The sequence below is a fragment of the Episyrphus balteatus genome, chromosome 1 (assembly GCF_945859705.1).
Source record: "Episyrphus balteatus chromosome 1, idEpiBalt1.1, whole genome shotgun sequence".
Classification (NCBI taxonomy): domain Eukaryota; kingdom Metazoa; phylum Arthropoda; class Insecta; order Diptera; family Syrphidae; genus Episyrphus; species Episyrphus balteatus.
Genome location: NC_079134.1, coordinates 2,248,533 through 2,266,511, shown reverse-complemented (window position 1 = coordinate 2,266,511; position 17,979 = coordinate 2,248,533). Strand labels below are relative to the sequence as shown.

The window sequence follows — 17,979 nt, the reverse complement described above, 5'->3', positions numbered from 1 at the left end:
TTTGAAAATATTATTAATAATTCAATTTATATTATGCCGACAAATTAAATAAACTCAAATAATTTCATTATTTAAACAACGATAGAACTCCGATCTTATTAATTTTAAAATTTTACTCATACGGTCACTGTGGCGTATGTGGAACATTTTTTTTTCAAAATTGGAAATTAGAAAAATTAGGGAACTGTGTATGCTATAGGTATTCTTTTCCACCAGATCCTCTTTAAAACCTCTTCCCCCTTCTCGAAACGCATTAATATAGTGCTGCTGAAAAAAAGCTCTGTCAAGCTAAGCACTGCGGTTATTAGAGTTCTCCGTTTCCAATAAGGTTTTCGATAGATACAAAAAAAATTAAATGCTACAAATACAATTAGCATTAACAATGAAGAGATTATTTGTTCTTGTTTGGTTAATGCTTACCAGCAATATTTAAAGAATATACCTACTCCAGAAAATCTTCGTTGGTCAACTCAATAAATTCGAGAGAATCCTTCTTTACGGGGTTAATTTTCCAGCCTTGGATCTGTCTCTAAAACATTTCGTGGTCACGCTCAGAACTATTTTTTCACGTGATACACCAAGTTAATGGAACACTGCATCACAACTTCCAAAGGGTTAATGAGGTTTAAGGTATTTATTTTTAGTTTATTTATAGTTAAGTTTATTTATTAGTTTAGCTAGTTAGGTCCGGTTAGAGCCCAGTATTTGGTGGTTTCCACAAGATTGTAATACAAGCATAATACAAGCTAAAGGTGATCTCAGTCAGTCAGTGACTACCCAGTTTCTAATATACTCAAATCTAAGAATTAGAATTATTAATTTTTATCATTTTTAAATTTTACAAATAAGGCTAACTCACATTTTGAAATTGAAAAGCTGCTAGTTTGTATAAAGTCACACAAAAAAAAAAAACAAATAAACGATATTTAAACAAAAAATAAAACAAATATCTACCTACTTTCAATTGTTTACTGTTAGCTGTTATAATCTCCACCTTTACAATTTTTCTGTCTAAGTGATTTTTTTACATTTTCAAATCTGATTCAGAAATTAAATAACAAAACTGCAAACAATGTACCTATAACTGAGCTTAAATATACTTACATGAGCTTTCAAGCCATATTAAAAGTTCGGTCCATAAATTCTTTGCAACATTGAAAATGTCTACCTCATCTTTGCATTTCCCCGAAGTACTTTAACCAAGCTTTGTAATTATTACCCCATTAAGCTAAGCTAATTGATATAAATATAGTTGGTATTAAAGCCTTCAAATAATATTTTTGCTCAGTATTTAACTAGCTACTGCTAACAGCAAACGCATCGTATCAAATTGGCACAAATATGAAGTTTTCATTGGGATTTGTTCTTGCTATGTTGAGTTGTTATTCATTAATTGCAGCTGAAAAATCTCGTGAGCTTTGAATTATATCAATTTTTTGCCTTTTTTTAATTAAAGTTTTTTTAAATATGTTAGCTAACTGTCTACTCCCGCACTCTAAAAATGGTGATGGTCTTATAGCTTGCGCTGCATACTTCCCATCATGGTCATACAAGTCTGAATCTGGTGAATGTGTTTTTTTCGTTTATGGTGGATGCAAAGGCAATGATAATCGTTTTCCATCTAAAGAAATATGTGAACAAAATTGTAAAAACTGATAAACACTTATTACTTTATTAAATTGTTTTATTTCAAAGAACATAATCTTTTTTATCAAAAAACAAAACCGACTTCCATTTATCAAAACTGGGTTTTATGGTTTTTCTAATAGTTCCTATGGCTATAACTGAACGAAATTGAAATGGGACCACATTGCAGCCACCAGCTACAACAAGAATTATCAAAATTCACTCAGTCCAAAGTTATGAGGTAACAAACATAAAAAAAAAAAAAATACAGGCGAATTGAATACATCCTCCTTTTTGGTCGTCGGTAAAAACAAATAAACAAGAGTTTGTAAAAACAACAAACTCTTGTTTATTTGTTTTGTTGTTGTTATATTGGTATTTAACATTGATTATTAATGTTACCGTTAGCTTCAGTAAGTTTTTATTTTTTCTTTAAATAGTAAGCATAGATTTTTATTTAGCTAAAATATTCGTTCTTTGTGATTCTCATGGATTTGTATGACCAAAGTAAATCATTTTGTTTTGTGTTGAATAGCATAACATTATGATTATGCCTGTTTCTGTCTTATGCTAGAACCGAAATCACTAAAGTGATTTGGTTTAAGCTTGGTATTTTTATATATTTGTAAATATTGGGGATTGGAAGTTTGGGGAAACTGGAATTTATTTTGGCTCAAGCGTTTGGGTAACCGCTATGTTAAAATTGTAAAACTAAACAATCAAAAAGCTGTTTTTGTTTATTTTTGAATATTTCAATGTTGTTTTTTTTTTTTAAAAAGGTGAAATACTTATAATTAAATAATACAGCAAAAAGGTATTGGGTTTTTAATTTTCTCTCCATGCGATTTGTTTTTTTTTTTAATATAGATTTTTATGTTTTTAAAATTGGACAATCATTTACAACTAAAAAAACTCTAAGGATTTTGAAAAACAGTCCACACTGAGCAAAAACATATTGTTAGATCAAATAAAATCAATTTGAATCAAAATAAAATTCCTTTGGAACTTCCTTTAAGCCTCATTGCTATTTTTTTTCCAAGCGGTAGACAAGTTAATCCAACACTGCATTATAACTTCCAAAGGGTTAATGAGTTTTTGTGTAGGTATTATATTCAGATCAATACTTGCACTTTATAATTGAACTAGGTGGATACCACAAGATGGTAAAACAAGCTAAACTGATGTTTAGAAAAAGTTGTTATCTCTCTTAGTGTCTACCCAATTTCTACAATACTCAAATACTTCACACATAAGGCTTAAAAACACATTTTGAAATTAAAAGGCTGCTGGTTTCGTTAAGTCACACATTAAACAAATTTAAATAAAAAACAAAATAAATTTGTACTTTTAAATGTTTACAGTAGCTGCTGTTAATGATGTCCATCAATTAATTTCATTACAATTTTTTTGCCTTAGTGACAATTTGCTTACCTTATTTAAATCTGATAACAGAAATGAAACAATAAAACAATTGCAAGCGTTTAAATTTACTTAAGTGAGCTTTCAAGCCATTTATTAAAAGATCTGTTTATTCTTTTGTGGAAACATCAAAAATTTTCACCATTATAAATATTTTTTTTTTCTTTTTAATAAGGTACCTAACAATGTGAAAAAAAGATGACAGGTTTAATGAAATATTTAAAGCTTTATATTATTCATCCAGCTTCAAAAGAAAATTCTTTATAAGTAGGAAACTATCTAGCAACCGAAAACGCGTTTTATAAAATTTACACAAATATGAAGTTTTCATTGGGATTTGTTCTGACTTCTGACTATTTTGAGTTGTTATTCATTAATTGCAGCTGAAAAATCTCGTAACAATTAAATGACTTTAATTTATACTATTTTTTTTTTAAATATCTAAGCTGACTGTCTCATTCCGCACTCTAAAAACGGTGACGGTCTAATAGCTTGTGAAGCATACTTCCCATCATGGTCATATAATTCAGCAACTGATGAATGTGTTTTTTTCGTTTATGGTGGTTGCAAAGGCAATGATAATCGTTTTCCATCTAAAGAAATATGTGAACAAAATTGTAAAAATTAATTAAATTCATTTCTTTTTTAACTTATTTATTTTAAAGAATTGTTTTTACATAATTCTTGTAACTATTGTTTGTTTTTGTTGTTGTCATATTGGTATTTAACATTTTCGATCTTACTTAATTGATTCTTATTTTTTTTGTTGTTTTTTTTTTCTAATCTTAATTTATTTGTTTGTACATGACTTAAAACTACATAAGAATTTTACATATTATTTTTTTTTTATAAATAAGCGAAATTTATTTTTTTGGAATGAAATCGGTTATTTAAATCATTAAAGCAATGGAAACAAACTGACGATTGACCAGGATTTAATTTAATTTTACGAAAGATACAATATAGTTTTAAATTATAACTAACTTGTTATTAAATAATAAGACTGGCATCTGGCACACAAAAAAAAGAAGTGTCATGTACCAGGAACCAGACCTATCTTTCTATATGTTTTTGGAAAAATTCCATTTTTCTCTCTATACGAAATCGTCGTTCATATAAAATAGATAAAATATAAATGTTCGTTCTTGCTGATTCTCACGAATTAGAATGACCAAATTAATACAAAAAAACATTTATTTTTAGAAGCTTATTATTAGAACCATTTCGAACAAGGTTTTTCATTTCTGTTTTTTTATTCAATTGAATCTGTATTCTTTATTTGTGGTATATATTTATTCAGTCAAAAAGGTATTTAAAGTATATGGACTGCATGAAGCTTCTAGAATCTAGTCTAAACTTAGCCACCAAATATAATGCAGAAAATAGGTTCTAAATTTTTGTACATCAGAGGAAATTTCGTCAATTTGTTCCGAATTTATTAACAAAATAATTTAAATTTATGTCCGGTTGATAAAATGTTCACTGCAAATAAGCTCCGAACTGTACAAACAAAATTACAATACTTAAAAACTATGCTTTTATACGAGTATTAACCTTATGGCACTCATAAACTTATTAATTAAATTTTTACTATCTTACAATTATAATACAATTTTATGTTGTTTTTTTTTTCAAATAAATACGATCTATTCAACATTTTCGCTAACGGCATTATTTGATTGATGATTAAGTGGATGTGATGAAGTTTGTTGTTGTTGTTGTTGTTGCTGCTGTTGATGGTGTTGTTGCTGCTGCTGTTGCTGAATATCCGTTACGTTATTGTTATTTGTCATGCCATTCATTGTAGTGGCTGTCATGTCTTGAGCCTCATTTTTTATATTGTTATTCAGAGCATGATGTAAATTCAGCGGCGGAAGGTGTAACCTCGGGAAAGCTAGTCCTGCAGCAGCAGCAGCATGCAATGACTGCAGAAGAGCAGCTGAATGCTCTTGGGCTTTACGGCGCAGTTCGGCAACCGAACTGGAACGCGGGTCAGAGTGATTAGAAATTGGCGGTGAGCCGGGTGAATTTGATGATGATACTGGTATCGAAGGGGGTTTTATCGGGCAACATGAACATAGTCCCGGAAAGGCTGTAACGATAAAAAAAATAAGGGAAAAACGTATTAATTTCACAAAAATAAAGGGTTGACGAATTTAAAAATAGGAAACTTTCCAAAAAAAAGATGAAAATTTATATCAACCTACTCCCAGTTAATGTGCCCATAAATCTCCAGTTACAGGTCGATGCCTGTGCACCTGATGTGCAGGACCGCAGCATTTATTAAAGTCATCTGCGTACTATCGAAATGCTCGTATAAAACCCGCACCGCGATGACAGAACGAGTGCTGTCATGAAAAGTTAATTTCACTAAAAGCTATATAGAGAGGTAGTGTCCCGGTGGCTGTGTGACTGACTGTGTGATGCTGAAAGTTAAACTACTCTTCGGGGAAATTCCTTTAAAATTTGATAAAGCTCCACGTAATGAAATTTAATTACAACAACAGAAGTTGTTACCAGAGAGCATTATACAGATACACGCCGCACCATGCTATACCACCATCATGTTCGGGCATAAAGTATTAAACTTGTCACATAGCCGGGGTAAGTGTCAGGTGTGTTTCCCTGGTTTTCATAAAATGAAATGTAATATTCCGTAATGGAATGGAATCTATCCTGTCATTTCTCTTTCTCTCTTGCTCATCCATGGGAAAATCAAACCACAAATAATAATAATACATATATCCTTGCTGAAGGTACATCTACCCAACATGAAGGTAGAAGGCTATGCGCGAAGTATATCACTTGCATTATGATTGACAGCTGTCAAATCTCTAAATACAGCAACTTGGATTTGGAATAATCTGTCTTATGCCATAGCAGTGAGTATGACGTCGGTGACAGCACCAACAAACCGGAGGGGGAATTGATTTTGGAAAGTATAAACACAAAATAAATCGATGAAAACTTACCTTTAAGTCCTGGAAATAAGGGCTGGGAAAATTGTGAACTCAGCGATGCTAAATGATGATGGGGCAGAAATAGCGGTTGATTGGACCGTTGTTGAGCTCCAGAATCGAGGACCGGTCGAAAGCCTCCATTACTGAAAATTCATAAAATACAAAATAATAATTCAATTAGTCAACATTAATGGTAACTTTTTGTATGAAAACGTCGTCGTCGTGGTTTAATTAGTCTGCTTGCTATATCACAGAGAACACAAAATAACTATAAATACGCACGCTATAGTCGATTACAGTGGATAATGATGTAGGAAAAAATTGGCATTAAATTTTAGTTTTAAGCAAAATTAAATAATAGTGAACAAACTTGATTATTCACCTTAATAATAACAAATTGAAACAAAAATATTAGGAAATTGTAGAAGAACCTTGTAAATTGCAGGCAATATTTTGTAAATCTCAGCTAAAACTTAAAAATCGTAACCAAAGCCTTGAAAATAGAAGGCGATTTTGGTAAATTTCACTAGAAAATTATCTATTTCAGCTGTAACTTGTCCATCGTAATGGAAAACTTTGTGTTTAATAGGCGGTTATTGTAAATTTTAACCAGAGTTGATAAATCTCTGCTGAAACTAGTAAATCGAAAAGGAAAAACTTTTAAATCGCAGGCGATTTTTTGAAATTTCAGCAAAAACTTATAAATCGCAATTGCAATCGTAAATTGGAACGGAAAACATGAAAAATCGGAAGCATTTTTGCCAAATTTTGGCAGAAACTGGGAAATATCAGCTGAAGCTGGTAATCAATAACTAAAAACCCAGTAAATCGCAGGCGATTTTGGCAAATGTTATGAGAAACAGTGAAGTCTTTGTTTCAACTGATAAATCTCAACCCAAAATGTGATAATTTTCTGGCAATTTGGGCATATTTTAGTAGAAATTGATTTAATATGTCATCTGCAACAAGATTTTAGAGACGATTTTTGTAAATAAAACCATGAATAGATATATCTCAACTTAAACTGGGAAATATTTAACGAAGATTTGAAAGATCGGAGGCAATTTTGAGAAATTTATGCAGAAACTTACAGATTTCAGTTAATACTTTCAAATCGTGACCACAAACTTGGTAAATCGCAGCCGATTTCAGCAGAAACTAGTAAATCGCAACTGCAATGGTAAATTGTATTCGAAAACGTGGAATATCGGAAGCATTTTTGGCAAATTTTGTGTAGAAACTGGAAAATCTCGAATCTAATTGATAAATCGTAGCCAAAATGTGATAAGTTGCATGCGATTTTGGTAAATTTCAGCAGAAAACTGCTTAATATCATCCAAAAAAATGGTGGTGAATCGTTTTTTTTCCGTATTTGAAGGTTCTTAATAATGGTGCAATTTTTGGCTTTGTTTCTTTTAAAAATATGTACGCCCCACTGTACACACAAATATAGTCACATGATTGAGTTGGCAATTGTCGCGCATATTAAATTAAAATTAATTAATTTCCAACTGGAAATTAATTAGCATGCTCCATAGCCCTCTGTTATACCCCAAAATATGAATTATTTAATTTTCATGAAATTGAAATGGATGGATGGCTTGACATTTATGTTCAAAGTATTTTGTGTTCTGTTTGATAAAGTATACAGTAAAAATATCTCTACATAAAGATATGACATTCCCATATCAAAACACATCACAAATACTGCTGGCTTTGTTGTGCCTTTATAAACAGATTTGGTTGCATGATTTAGGTTGTTCTGGTGCGCGTACCATATGCCAAACTCTTCACACCGACAAAGAAGAAGAAAGTTTTGTATCAATTTGACATAATTGACACCCGACATTCCATATATGCGGGTTTAGATTATGATTACGTATACCAGAGATATGCTTGCATCGTCATCATGATATAATTATATGAATTTGAACCCTTTCTTCTCTCTCACTGTCATGTCAGTTGGTTGTGTGATTCACATACCTACCGCCACCATCATCATCATAAATGCTGTCATCTATCAAATCCACAAAGGCATCACACAATTATTATTATTATTATTACTCGTCGTTATATAAGTTGGTTAGGTTATAGAGGGAATAATATGATTTGTTGGTTTTTTTTTTTTTGTTTTGGAGCATCGCATCATCTTATTTAGATACAATTCAATTTTTTCGCGCACAAGACACTCAATTAATTGTTAATTAAGAGTAATTGAAGTATGTTTTGTAATTGCATTAATAATGATTATACACGCTTCAAGGAAATTCTTATACACTCATGCGAACAATATATTGCTGATGATATGCCCTTCATGATCGCATGAATCGTAACAAACCGCAGAGTAGGGATAAATTGTTTTTGAAAGATTTAAACAAGATAAAATTCAACTAAATGACTTGAACATGAAGCAATCTTGATAAAATAATCAACAAAATACACTAAAATGTTAGTCATTAAAAAACTGGAGGAATGCTCAGGAGAAAAAGAGTTTGGTTTACTCATTTTGCTGCTGGGAGCGTTTGGATTCTTGGTCTAAAAAAGTAGCCTTTTAGGCGCACTAATTAATATTTTTACCTCAAAAACGGGTAAGTTATTGGATTTAGAAAAAAATATCACCGCGTATATATTTTAGACTGAGCCGAAGTGAAGATTTAATTACTACTAATCATAAAATTTTCTTAAAAAAAGACAATCTTTTGTTGTTTGTTGTTATAGAATCTGGACAGTTAGCATAGTCCAGTGCATTTATAATTTGACAGAGCAGTTTGTACCATCCCCAATTTTTTTTTTGCTCATTCGATAGAGAATTGCGTGAAAATCATAATACTGATTTTTCGCACTCGTGAAATTCACCTTTTTGCCGCCATCTTGGAACTTAGTTTTTACTAAATATGTACCTATCTCGATTTTTGTTCATCCTAGGTAAAAGTTGGTTGTACAAAAAACATAGACAGTTAAATTTCGCGTCTTTTATGTTAAGAACTCTTTTTCTGTATTTGAATATTAAAAATGTTACAAGACAAAAAACTAAAAACAAAAATAAAAAACAAAAGAAAATTTTTAAGTTTTGAGCACTCTTTATCAAAATTATGAAAAAACCTTTTGAGAAAAGATTGTTCGGAATCGGGTCAAAATTCTGGCTTCAGAATTCTGCTTTTCAAAATTCTGCTTTTTCAGCGAAAATTCTGCTTTTTAAAATTCTGCTTTTCAAAATTCTGCCAGCATTATATTTGAACAAAAAAAATCTGCTTTTTTTTTATGGCATATGCGCTGGCTAAAGCAAAATACACCTCATTAATGTAATTAAACATTGGTACTTTCCTAAATTTTTTTATTTAAGTGTCGCAAATATTTTTTTAAATGCATATACTGATTTTCTTTGAAATAAAATATGTATACTAATTGGAACCGATGTTGTATATTCCTTTTCTTATTCAAATTTTTGAATATTCATCTTTATTTGATTTGATTTAATAAATTTTTAGTTATTTTCGGAAATGTTTAATATTAAAAACCTTTTCTTAATATTTTCAAATTTATTCATTTATAAAACAAAAATTAATTCGCATTTAAAAAATGAGAAATTATGTAGGTAAGTAATCAAATAAGCAGATAATTTTTTTCAAAAAGATGATTTTACAGAATTCTGCAAAAAATTAAAAAAGGGTTTGGAAAATGTTAAAAAGCGCGCGCTTTTTAACATTTTCCAAACCCTTTTTTAATTTTTTGCAGAATTTTGAAAAGCAGAATTATGAAAAGCAGAATTTTGAAAAACAGAATTTTGAAAAACAGAATTTTAAAAAGCAGAATTTTGAAAGCAGAATTTTGTAAAGCAGAATTTTGAAAGCAGAATTTTGACAAAAGAATTTTGACCCCGGCAGAATTTTGACCCCAACCCTATTGTTCACCTTAAAATTCTCTATACAACTTTTTTTGTATACAACTTTTTGTATCGCTATAAATAGAAGAGTTATTAGGTATGTAATACTTTTTTGTTAAAAAATTCCCTTTTTTGTCTGTGTTTTTTATCTTTACTTTTTTGTTAAATTTCTTCTTTTCAACCAAATCTTCATATTTAAGAGAAAATTAAGACGGGCAAGTTTTTTAAGTATCTTCATTTGGTAGAAAAGGGGTATTTTTTTACAAAAAATTATTAATAACTTTTGTATTTATAGCGATACAAAAAAAAGTTGCAGGTATAGTAGAAATGTACAGAATTTTAAGATGAACAATCTTTTCTTGGAAGGTTTTTTCATAATTTTGATAAAAAGTGCTCAAACGTAAAAATTTTCTTTTTTTTTCGTTTTTTTTGTTTTTACTTTTTTATCTTGTAACTTTTTTAATATTCAGAATATCATAAAAGACGCAAAATTTTATTTTCTACGTTTTGTTTTACTAACTTTTACCTTGGATGGACAGAAATCGAGATATTTAGTAAAAACTAAAATCCAAGATGGCGGCCAAAAGGTGAATTTCGCGAGTGCGAAAAATCAGTGTTATGATTCTCTATTTAAAGAGTAAAAAAAAAATTGGAGGTGGTACAAACTGCTGGGTCGCAAATATAAGAATATCATAAATGCATTGGACTAAGCAATTTCTGAAGACGAGCGTTTTTTCGAAGAAAAACCAAAATTGCTCGGTCCTGTTCTCAATTTTATTGGTATCAAACTATGGACAGTAGATTCTACTTTTCAAGATTTGGAAGTTTCATCACACATAAACGCGTTTTGTTTTAGTCAAAGCCTTGCTTTTGCGTCCTAACAACTTAAACAAAAGCAAATTCGGTCCTAAAAGACACCCTTGAGGAATTTCTAAAAATTTGAATCTTACATATATTTATTAAGCTATAGGGTTCACCACTGGCAAAACTATATAATTCAATTTCAAAGTTCTAGTGAAGTCATCTTCAAAGCGTTACTCCACTTAAAATAACAATTATTTTTATTATTTTTTTCTTCGACAAAACTATATCTAATTTAAAAACTTTTCTTTCACTCTGTTGCCATAAAGTTTCATCAAAATATTATCCAAGAACAGAATTCCAATAAATCTGACTCATTCTTCATTTAATTTTTAATTGATTCAATTTAACATAGGGGAGAGTGGGGCCAAATGTAACACTTTTTTCTAAAATCGATGGTTCTCCTACAAATTTGAAAGTGGGTCAACCAGACCTTTTTTAAATTAAAGACCCATGTTTTAGCTCCAAGATCCATCATAAAAATTTAGCAAAACATAACGGTAATGTTGAAAAATAAAGCTTCCAAAAAAAAAATCGTGTTGTTTCAACTTACCCCACATACGGGGCAAAGTGTAACACATACCGGGGTAGGTTGTACCAAGAACTAAAAATAAGAGAAAAATACCTTTATTTGTTTATATTTATTTATTTTTAATTAATAACAATAAAAACAAACCTCAGTCATGAAATTTTGGTGCAAATTTGTAAAAAGTGGAGCAAATCCAAGATTTCCAGAGAAAATTTGACAGTAGTCTTAAATAAAAGTTATTCGAATTCATAAATTGTTTTATAAGCTTTATGAATTCAAGTGGTGGTTCAAAAATGTGTTTCCAATTTCAAAATAAATACAAATTCAATTACAAGCATTCATATTCAGGGTTGTTAATTATATTAGGTAAACAATTTTTCAGTATAGGTAGGTTTTTACATGGTACAACTTGCCCCGGAAAAATGTTACAACTAGCCCCAGCATGAAATTTGGCACATAAAATCAATTTAAAAAAAAAGCGAAATTGATATAGACATAACATATACACGCAATTTGAGCCAAAACACAGTTGCATATAACAAAAAAACACTTAGCACTCTATCTTTTTCGGGTAAAGAGGTAGACCAAAAATAAAATTAAAAAAAAAAGTTACAAACATGCATTTTTTGGGCACCACTAGTGTAACTTCTCACCCTGTCGTCTAATCTTCATCTGAAGAAAATGTGCCGGTAGATATGCAAAAATTGAGCATTTTTCTCCTTTACGCGTTTCTTAATATTGAAAGGAACATCGCTTTTTTTAGCTGTTAATTCTTACCCCTGTTACATTTAGCCCCACTCTCCCCTACATACCTTCACAGAAATTGTATAGCTCCCATAAATCTATAAATAGTTCTTTTATACTTTGAGTATGCAAACTCATTTTTCCAACGGAATTTTTATAAAAAAAAAAAGAAATAAAAAAAGACTTTTTTCTTAATCCCAACCATCAAGTTTTAATTGATTGCGAAATCATCAAGTTAAAAAGTAATAAAATCCCAAACTAATTAATTCCATTGCAATCATCGCAACTACCACAAACTTCTCCACTTTCCCCATACTCTGGGATACTCCTGCTATGAACGCGGCACTCCGAGACTCCAACGCCATCATCACAATCCGCATCCATTCATTTTCATGTAAATTTAAAAATTCAATCAGCACAAACTCTAAGTGAAACGAGAAAAAGACTCCACTGTGCAACCAACAAAACAAGAATCCCTCTGACATGATGGCGCGCGAAGCGGTGCAGGCAGGATACACCATTTCCAACCCCTCCTCAGATTTTTATTATTTTTTTTGTTAAAATTTTCGCAGTCTTGTTGGACAAAAAAAAAAAAAAAATATTGAAAAACTTTTTTCTGCAAACGCGCGCATTTTGCATTAACGAATGCAAAGCTGAACGCTTTAGACTTCATATGCATAGAACCAACGAACAAACCAGTCTCCATCCCCATTTCCAAGCCCAGATACCAAACCAACATGGCAGTAGCAGCATATCCTACCCCCAATGCAAATGCGCAGACTAGGAAAAATCATTTTTGATTATAATTTTTCACCGAGTAAAATGAAAATGCAATTTTCCAATTTCATCCCCCTTTTGCATACCCACCCCCAGCCAAAGCCCCTCTCGCATACTTAAGTCAACATGAAAAATAATGCAAAGAATACCCCAACTGCTACTACCCTACTATACAGCTGGCTCTGTAGCTGAAGCTGATTCTGCTGCTTGGCGATGATATCCTTGGCGTATTATGATGGCAGCCCCATCAATTTTGCATGAGAATAAAACTTTTTATTGCAAATTTCTTTCATTTTTACCGACGTTACGCCACGCTACATCCTTTCCAACCCACCCGCCCCCACCCCATCTGTATATGCGCCCACTTCCAGAGGGATGCTACATTATTAGTCAGGCAATTTTCGGGGGAAATATAATAATTTCCATTGGAATATTAAATTTGAAAAGTACTTGTGCAGACTAGAACGAGGCCACAAACTGTATATATCCAGCTTCCCGGAGACACGGAGAGTATGATGGACCAAAAGCGTTTGAGTATCAAAAAGAAAAATACAAGAAGAAAAAAAAAGGAACGACGGAGACGACCGGTGGTGGTCGCTCTCGTCGTGTCGGTGCTTAGAAAGGCAGAAGGCGCACATCTCTCTGGCAATTGGTGGTTAGAATGGAAGTTAAGTGGAAGCCCGTAGGATATTTAAAATTCCAAAAATTATTACATTTCAGGGAGGAAGAGGTTTTGAAACCAAAAAAATTAAAAAAAAAAAAAAAAACTGAGAACTGAAACTCTACCGCGCGACCACGAACAAATGAAAATTTTATCAACCTCTATACACGGTTGGTCCAGGCACAAAAAAATTGTTGTCGTTATTTTTGGACGTTTTGGCTTATTTTATACAACAGCTTTTGGCCGGCGACGTTTTCACATGAATAAATTTTGAAAACAAAAAATGTCCTACGCTGCCATCCAGAAATAGATGTTGGTATCTATCTATCTACATTTTCCCCTGCTATATCCTGAATGACACGGATTTGAATTTTTATGTTTTTTTTTTTCTATTTACTTCCCATCAGAATTATAAACATTCAGATTGCAATTGGCTTGACTGTGTTTTGACGACGACAACCAGCGAGCGCCGACGATAGAGAGATGTGTCGCCCAAAAGCCCTAAATTAAATGAAAATCCTATTAGAGGTTTACATGATGGCTTTTTTGAGTAGTCTAATATTTTTTTTTTGTTGCTTGTGTTTTTTTTTTTGTGACATCGTCCTTTATCAAGTTAATCCACATCCGCGACAGATTGTGAGAGAGAAGTGAGTTTTTGAAAAAAAAAAAACAAGTCCGTTTAGTTGTGGAATTTCAAATCAAAGAACGTATAGAGAGACGATCCTTTGAAGGGTGTTAAAAACAAAATCAATGGTTTTGGACGAATGTTATAGATTTTGGAAAACCAGGAGGAAATTAAGTTAAAACTTTTTTAGTTCTTTAGAATTTCAAATTTGGCCTTAGAATTAAAAATTGGTTATAAATATATTTCGAGCTTTTATTCAAGGAGTTTGTAAAAACGCGAAAGGTGTAATTAGTAATGAACAAATGACTTTATTTTAAATTTAATTTCATTTCCCATAGGTAGACTGTAACTTTCGGACTTTTCAATGTATCATAAGTAGTTTAGAAGTTATGAAATAACACTGGTCAACAAGGTTTTTGACACAAGAACCAAAATATACTTTTCTAGTAGTTTTTGGGGTGCTGAGTATGAATCTGAAGTCAGAAAAATTTGATTGGCCTTCGTTTTTGAAATATTACCGTTAGAAAATGTCAAAAAACGTAATTTTGGCTGTTTTCGAGGTTATGATTTTATGTGGAGTAATTCATTATGAATAAATTTGTAACGGTGCCTATAAGAGCTAGTTTTATTCTTTCAGAAAATGTTTAAATCTTTCCGATATCTCTTTTATTGCCTGAGATATTTAAAATTTAAGTAGCGGTCTTTGAATCAGAAACAACACTGGCCGACCAAATTAAACTTTTTTTGCCACAAGAAACAAAATATACTTTTCTGAAGGTTTTTGGGTTGCTGAACTCGAATCCACAATCAGAAAAATTCTATTAGCCTTCGTCCTTGAAATATTACCGTTATAAAATGCAAAAAAAGGGTTTTTTTATAACGGTTATATTTCAAGAACGGAGGCTAATAAAATTTTTCCGATTGCGGATTTGAGTTCAGCAACTCGAAAACCTTCAGAAAAGTATATTTTGGTTCTTGTGGTAAAAATTCTGTGACCAGTGACTTAAACTTTAGATTAAGTTTAGTTTCTCTTTGGCCTATTAAATGAAACTTAAGATATCTAGAGCAATAAAAGAGATATCGTTAAAATTTAAACAGTTTTTGAAAGAAGAATATCTGTTCTTATAATAACCGTTACAAATTTGTTTATAATGGGTACAATAGATCTTATAGGTAGCAGTACATCTTACACCCCAAATATCAATCAATCAATCAATACCCCACATAAAAACAGAAGCTCGAAAACAGCCAAAATGACGTTTTTTAGCATTTTATTACGGTAATATCTCAAAAACGGAGGCCAATCAAATTTTTCAGATTCGAGTTCAGCACATCAAAAACTACTAGAAAAGTATATCTTAGTTCTTGTGGCAAAAAAAAAGTTCAATTTTGTTGACCAGTGTAATAGATGAACATACATAGGCAGCTATTCCGGTCCTGAATACAATTTTTAGACATACAATAAAGCCAGGCGATACTCGTGCTGCTTAAGCAGAGAGATAAGGTCATTTTTGCAATAGAATGTGGTTATATTGTTAAAGGTTCGGAAGCTATTTTTGTTCGATGCGGAAGACAAGAGTATTCCGCAGATTTAAATCTCGGGTCTTCTAGTTCTATTTTCAGGAAATTTGTAAGATTTGTTTGTTAATGATCTGTAAAAACTCCGATAAGACTTCGGATACCACATTCTAAAAGCCTTTTTGATTGCAAGTTCAAAACTTTTGAGAATACATTCAGATTTAGAGTCCACCTCGCCAATCGATCGCTTTTATCTTCGTGATTCCTTAGCTACTTCAAAGATCATGTGATCAATATTGTCTTCAAAAGTTGTCTTCGCATGAGGGGTGAACTCTTTTTTCTCCTTCTTGAATATTTCACAGTCTTTATCTAACGCTCTAAAAGTTTTCCAAATTATTCTCACTTATTGAAGCTAATTAAATGCTAATATGTTGAGCAAACCAAAAATGGGTAGCTTGCATAGTTTTTGAATTATTGAATTTTCCGCTAAAATAAGTCTGAAGCTAGCGAAAAAAATCTGAAATGATTAAAAACAATGAGTATAGTTGACCTCTAAATTTGTAGATTATTAAATGCTTTCCAACTCCACACACTTGGTTTTTGTAGACTCAACAGTTTTTTTGATATTTAAAATTCCGATGAACTAAGATTGAAGTTAGCGGACGAAAATAGGAAAACTAGTATGTCCAAAATTGTAGCTAATTAAATTCTAATTTGTTACGTAAAAATTAATTTTGTAGCTCCACCCAGTCAATATTTTATTTCAACTTAAAGTTTTATAAGTGCACTTCCGGTTTGATCAGGCCAGTGGAGACGTTTTTAAAAAATTACTTTTTTCTTTTGCCATTAATTTAAGCTTTTAAAAACAAGATTTTTGATGTAAGCCCCAATTTTGTAGCTCAAACAGTTTTTAAAATATTCAAGATTTTGTTTAAAAACTAAACTAAAAAAATGCTTTCAAAATGAAAAAAAAAAATGCGAAATTCAAGTTTTTTTTTTGGAGAAATCTGAAGTAAAATAGACTTAGACGAAACCCAAAAACCTTGATTTTGTAGCTCAATTAGTTTTCTTGTTATTCAACATTCCGCTAAAATAAGACCCAATTTCATATGTTATGGTCAAAATTTTCAAAAAACTGGAATTTTTAATTTTTTTTTTCTTTTCTAGAAATTGTAGCTTTGTAAAACAAAATATGTTGCGCAAAAATTAATTTTTAAGCTCCCCTCAGTCATTTTATATCTCAACTTGAAGTTTAAAAACTGCACTTTCGGTTCGCTGTACAAAACAAAAGTTTAAAAAATTCCATTTTAAAATTGTAGCTTTTGAAAACAAGATTTTTTATGCAAACCTTTATTTTGAAGCTCAAACCGTTCTTAAAATATTCAAGATTTTGTTTAAAAAAAAAAAATGCGAAACTCCAAAAAAATTTTTGCAGAAATTTGAGGTAATCAAGGGGCACGGCAGTGCCCAGCCAAGTTCTCTAGCACCTTTGGCACTACACCCTTATTTACAGGAAACAACTCAGGCCATTTTCGACCCCCCTAAATTTCAATTGATTGTTTACTTGGCAAATTTTTGTAATAACTTTAAAAATCGGTATTTAAAACAAAAATTGTGAAGTAAGCAATCAAAATTTTATTGATACGAATTTGAACCCAAGCTTTAGAACTTGGTACACTTTTATATCTCAATACTTTTTGTGCCAGCATAATTTCAACATAGGATAACTTGGCTCTTTTTTTAACAGTAATGTTTTTGTTGTGATATAGACTTACACGAAAACGAAACCTAAAGACCTTGATTTTGTAGCTCGATTAGTGTTCTTGTTATTCATCACAACTTTTTGAACACATTTAAATCTGTGCTACCAAATAAATAAGTTCGTAAATGTTCAAAACTGATATTTGGAATGAGAATTGTTTTTTTTTTTTTTTTTTTTTTTTTTGAGGCTTTTGATTCCGCTACAAAGTGTCCGCCAAAGTAAGGGTCGTTAAACAAAGGTTTACGATTCAAGCTATTTGTCACACAACGAAGGCATTGATGAACAATGGCATCACATTTCGTTGTACATCAGTTTCCGGTTTGGCACCTTCCACTTGTATAAAAAAATATTAAAATTATTTAACACAAATTTTATTCAAAGTTGAAAAAAATTACTCCAGGCCAAGATTTGTGTGATTTTATTTTTATGTTTTCTAACAAAGTGATTTAGTAGAGATTTTACTCTACCGCGAAATAGTTTGAGCGCTGGGCTGCTGATGCGGTGGTGTTGATGCATCAAGTCAACGACATTTTTTTTTGTTGTTTTTTCTTAAGAGCTCGGCGCAGCAAGCAAAAGCTTTTGGCTATAAAATAGAGTACATTATAATTAAGGGA

The 17,979-nt window shown here is 31.3% G+C and overlaps 2 protein-coding genes across 2 annotated transcripts in view; one reads left to right on the top strand and one right to left on the bottom strand.

Annotated features, from left to right (window-relative positions):
* The first annotated feature begins 3,243 nt into the window (after positions 1-3,243).
* On the top strand, positions 3,244-3,673 carry LOC129906353 (male accessory gland serine protease inhibitor-like). Its single transcript, XM_055982086.1, has 2 exons — positions 3,244-3,250; positions 3,492-3,673. The coding sequence occupies exons 1-2, from the start codon at positions 3,244-3,246 to the stop codon at positions 3,671-3,673; spliced, it is 189 nt and encodes a 62-aa protein (XP_055838061.1).
* Positions 3,674-4,061: 388 nt separating this feature from the next.
* The window catches only part of LOC129918815 (diencephalon/mesencephalon homeobox protein 1), an 83,134-nt gene continuing 69,216 nt past the window's right edge, over positions 4,062-17,979 (bottom strand). The window contains exons 7-8 of the mRNA XM_055999560.1: positions 6,018-6,148; positions 4,062-5,137 (exon numbers count right to left, since the gene is read on the bottom strand). Of these exons, the coding sequence (XP_055855535.1) occupies positions 4,692-5,137; positions 6,018-6,148 (577 nt within the window). The 3' untranslated portion in view covers positions 4,062-4,691. The remainder of the gene's footprint in view (positions 5,138-6,017; positions 6,149-17,979) is intronic.